The 5,072-nt window shown below is 35.6% G+C and overlaps 1 protein-coding gene across 2 annotated transcripts; it reads right to left on the minus strand.

Annotated features, from left to right (window-relative positions):
* Positions 1 to 589: 589 nt before the first annotated feature.
* On the minus strand, positions 590 to 5,072 carry LOC101897561 (sporozoite surface protein 2). Of its 2 annotated transcripts, XM_059131924.1 has the most exons (3): positions 4,947 to 5,072; positions 1,238 to 1,627; positions 590 to 1,082 (listed from the first exon to the last, which is right to left on the minus strand). In XM_059131924.1, exons 1-3 carry the CDS (start codon positions 4,966 to 4,968, stop codon positions 1,063 to 1,065), a joined length of 432 nt encoding a protein of 143 aa, XP_058987907.1. In that variant the 5' UTR covers positions 4,969 to 5,072; the 3' UTR covers positions 590 to 1,062. The 2 variants fall into 2 exon arrangements, with proteins under 2 accessions (XP_058987907.1, XP_058987906.1); XM_059131923.1 differs by having other exon boundaries at positions 590 to 1,627.

Raw genomic sequence — 5,072 nt, forward strand, 5'->3', positions numbered from 1 at the left:
TATACGATATTTTGATGTTTTGAGCTACATTATTCACCGTTTATTTCAAGTTTCAGTTTTTATATGGTAATGGCTTATAACAAACAATGAGTATGTAGGTCCAATTCGTATAGACCCCAATATTACGTCTATTTTCGGTATTTTTAAGATTTTAACAGAATTTTTTTAAGGATTGTATTTTTTGAAAACTTCCAAATTCGTTCCAAATGGTGGAGGGTATTCAAAGTTCGGCCCGGGCGAACTTACTGCTTTTTAACTTGTTTTTTTTTTTTAAATTTCGTTTTTGAATATTGTAATGGCTTGTGTCAAAAGTTGACTATGCGATCCACGTCTTTGAACAGACTCCAATATAACGGCTATATTCGATAATTTTAAAATTTTAACAGATTTTTTTTTTTTTTTGAAAATTTCCAAAATCATTCCAAATGGTGGAGGGTATTAAAAGTTCGGTTCGGCCGAACTTATTTTTTACTCTTTAAATTTTTTGCATTTAAAACCTAGTTTTCGTTTTTTTTTTTAATCTCTTAAAAATAAATATTTTTGTGATTTGTTTCTGGGGGTCTGGCTATAAAGCAAATAAAACAAATGATTTTTGTTTTTGCTTTTCCATCCCGGCATTGCATATTAATTTTAGTTAATTTTTTAAACTTTCTTTAACAAATGGAATTTCGCATTTCTACACAAATTTTAGCCAAAAAATATCTTTAGTATTTTCTTTGGTTTCCCAAGTAACCCACATTTGGCTTTGGTTGATTATTTGGAACTTGAGAATAGCTTAAAGCTGCAAGTCCTGAAGAATGCCAATTTTTGGGTCCTTGGTGTTGGGCGCCAGCATTGTTGTTTGCATTTGGTGGCACAGGGGATTGGGGTGGAGTAGGGACTGGGACTTGAGGTCGTTGTTGTTGAGGTGGAATTTGTGGTGAATTTGGATAGCGATTGGGTAATTTCGGATACAAGTTTTGTGTTTGTCCATTGCCGGGTGTCCAAGAGTGATTCGGTTGTTGAGGTCTTGCCGCTCCATTGTTTGGCAATGGAGGATAAATGTGGGAATTCGCTACATGGTTAGTTGTTGGCGGCGAGGGCTGGAAATAGGTAGAATTTTTAGTTTGTTGAGGTCTGTGACCACTCGAAACTTGTTGTGGGGGATAATAATTGGATGGATTATTGTTATATCCCATAGCGGGTCGAGTGTTTGGCACCGAAGGCTGTGGATGATAGTAGTTGGAATAATTGTTACCATTTGGACCATTTCCTTGGAATTGAGCTTGTCCATAGGCCGGAACAGATCTGTGATAACGGGTGTTATTTTGTGGCCTGTATCCGGTTTGATTGTAGTAATTGTTGAACGGAGCCATGTTATTAGCTGGTTGATAGTTTACAGCTGGATATCCTTGACTGTAATTGTTGACTGGAGTATAAACGGGGTTTTGAGGCCATGGATTTGGATTAAAGGCATTAGTGGCTGGTCTATAGCCCGGTGTTAAAAAACTACTGTTGTAAGCGTATGAATTGTTGGCTGGCTTGTAACCAGGCACATATGTGTTATTGGGTCTGCGATGGGACACATAGCTGGAAGTCTGTGGGATGACAGATATGGCATAGCATAGAAATAGTACAACGACCGTGGCTGAAAATAAAATGAACAAGGAAGTAATGAAATATTTGAAGGGAAATATGAAGGCAGGAACAATAATGTATGATGGCGACAGGGGTTTTCCTGCGATGAACATTTGAATAAAAACAATTTTCAAATGAATCAGAAATTTTAGGTTTTTTTCCTTTTGAATTTGAATATAGTGAATCCTTTTTGTATATTCAAATTCCAAGCTCTTCCACATTTTTGTGAAATGTTCATGTTAAAATTTCTTGGAAGCTCTTGGCTATAAATTATAGTTCCTTCGGCAATATTGCAAATAAAAACACAAGGATTATTTTTGCAGAAAATGTTAACCCTAAAACTAGTCAACAGAGGGGTCTTTTTGGTCCATTTTATAAATATTGTGAAAACTCCCTTTAAACGGGATCCTTTCAAGTCCAAATATTCTACAAAATTCTTTGTCATAAATTTTTACTATAGGTCATAGAAGACGTCAAAAGTCCCAAACTTACCTAAACGCCAGGAATTCATATATATTTAAAACACGTTTTAGGGTTAAATCCTTGCTTCGTGTTAGTTTACAAAAAAACCTCCCACAAAACCTTATTTTTGAAGGATTTCGAGTTATCCTTACATGGGGGTCATAGCTAAAAGTGGACCTTTATAACCTATTATCTGTACCAATGATTCTAGATGTAATCCAAAAATCTCGAACAAATATTGAAATTTTTGAAAATTTTTTCTCGAACAAATTTTGAAATTTTGATGGTGTAAAATATATTTCAAAATAATGGGTTTCTTGTCAAGGCTATAAAAAAGACTTGAAACAGTTTGGCTTAAGAATCCGAAATCCTATTGGTGTTTTTATCCACAAACCGAGAACTATCAAGTCCACAGCCTTGATTGGTTATTGGTAGGAAGGTATTGAAAATGAGATATATCGCCCACGTACTTCCTGACTTTCGGTATTCATAATGAGTTCTATCTCCAGTCGCGAAACATTGTAGGTATAGGTCCACGTTTCTTTTGTAGCCCCCATTTACCGGTACCTCCCGTTATTCGGTATTTTGAATATTTTTGCCAAATTTTTTCACGGATTTGTCTAAAAATTGGAATTTGTGGATCATAATGAGTTTTAACTCCGGTGGCGAAACCTTGTATATATAGGTCCACGTTTTGGTATTGCCCCCATATAACGATACCTCCCGATATTCGATATTTTGATGATTTTTGCCACATTTTTGCACGGATTTGTCTAAAAATTGGTATTTGTAGTTCATAATAGGTTCTAGTTTCTGTGGCGGAAATTGGAAATTTAGGTTCACGTTTTTTGTATAGCCCCCATATAACGGTACCTCCCAATATTCGGTAGTTGGATGATTTTTGCCACATTTTTCCACGGATTTTTTTAAAAAATTGGTATTTGTAGTTCATAATTGGTTCTAGTTCCGGTAATGAAACATTGAATATTTAGGTCCACGTTTTCCTATAGCGCACACGAAAACGATAACGATACCCACCGATACTCGATGTTTTGATAATCCTAATCACGTTTACCCACGAAATTGTTTAAAATTTGATATTTTTTAAAAATTTGGTAGATGGCAATCCTTGAAGTATAAAAATGTCTATGGAGGTTCCCGTTTTCGTATGGCCCCCATGCAACAGCCTCACCCACTTTATGGTTTTTTGAAAAGTTTAATAGCATTATACGAACGGTCTCACTAGTATTTATACAGGGTGCGATGAAAACACCGCAACCCCAAGAAAATAGACTCAAAAGAGGTAAAGAGTTGCTTCGCTTGGCCAAAAGTGGTGAACTGTCGACTTTGGTTTTCTCTATCTCCGATGAGATAACATTCATTGTCCAGCAGTTTGTAAACAAACAAAATGGTCGTTTTTACTTGCCAAAGAGGTCAGCTGAAAATGTGCACCTACGGTAGGCCACCAGAACTCAATCGCCGGCCATGGTGATGGTGTGGGCCGCCATAACAGCCGATAATCGTTCTCCGCTCGTATTAATCGACCATGGAATCAGAAAAAATGCCGTGAAAATATTCTGGAGGGTGTATTAAAGCCTTGGTCACGCAAACATTTTGGCCGCACACCTTAGACATTCCAACAGGACTCAGCACCATCGCACTCAGAAATGGGCCAAAATACCGCAAACAAACATTAGGGCAGCGTGTGACGGTTTCATTGGCCATTTGAAGGCCATAATTCGTGCCAAAGGTGACCAATTCGAACAAATCTAAACTTATTTCAAAATTCAATGCTAATTCCGAAATTTTTTTGTCTTCATTCAATAACATTTAAAATAAAAAAGTTTAAAAATTATAGCGTTTGACTTTGTTGCAGTTTTTTTTTTGTCTCACCCTGTATGTCGAATATTAAGAGGTGTTACAAACGGAATGAGGAAAATTTCAAGGTGAAGGGAAAAAAAGGTCCACAAAAAACCCTTTTTTGACCACCTTGAGGGTGGAGGGTATAAAAAGGTCCAAACGGACTCCTTTGATGACCACCTTGAGTGTTTTCTTTTTCCACCAAAAATATCTTCGTATTGTTATCAGTAATATTGCCAACAACACTATATACCAAAAATGAGAGAATTTCGAGGAATCTTAATCCGAAAATTTCTAAAAGTGTGGAAGTTGCGATTTATACACATATCTTCCATTTTTAGCTATACTTTCATAATTTGTTGAATTATTTCCGTAATAATTTTTTGTGTTGCACAGTGTTACAATCAGAACAAGATATGCCAATAGCACTCGAAATTCATACGCAATTTTTTTCATTTAGTAGGAATATTCGGTATTTCTAAGGAGAATATTCCGGTATTCCAAAGGTTTTAAAATAATGGGCAGTTTGAGTTTTCATTGAATGAAAATTCGATTGCGACATTCTTCAGTATTGATTCGGTATCTAATCCCATATAAATTGCCAAAGTGGCTGCATTTTGATATTTTAAAACTTTCACTTGTAGAACACGTTCCGCAAAAAAAAATATAAAATATAAATCCTGGTTTTGGATGGCATTTAGAAGGCCCAAGTCACAAATTTCAACCTACACGTAAACCCATCACATTATCTGACAAAAAAAAAATTACTTTTACTGCCATTGGCAAATCTACCACGTAACTATATCCTCAAATTTTTAGGATTTTAAGGTCGAGTTGGTTGTAATTTGATTTTCCGCATGGCAAAGGGTATTAAAAAGGTGGTCACGACCGAACTTCTGCTAGGTATTGTATATATTGTTATGAATTTTAAAGGCCTGTTTACGAGGCAGATACGAACTGCGATATCGTCTTCAAAAATGTAATGCGTATGGAATTTTATTTAATACCTTTTCCACAGTGTTTCCTCATTTTGTTTATTTGCTTTTCTAAATTGAAATCTATACAACTTTTCGCGGACACTACCAAATTGAAACTGATCTGAATAAAATAATATTTTTTATTATTTTCTTCGA

Source organism: Musca domestica, unplaced genomic scaffold, assembly GCF_030504385.1.
Source record: "Musca domestica strain aabys unplaced genomic scaffold, Musca_domestica.polishedcontigs.V.1.1 90, whole genome shotgun sequence".
Lineage (NCBI taxonomy): Eukaryota > Metazoa > Arthropoda > Insecta > Diptera > Muscidae > Musca > Musca domestica.

What these genes read in the sequence shown, in the direction of transcription:
- LOC101897561 (XM_059131923.1), bottom strand. Translation starts at nt 4,968, where the DNA reads ATGAGGAAACACTGTGGAAAAG. An exon ending in GAGGAAACACTGTGGAAAAG is followed by an intron (nt 1,628 to 4,946) that starts GTATTAAATAAA and finishes TTTTATTTTCAG; the next exon opens with CCACGGTCGTTGTACTATTT.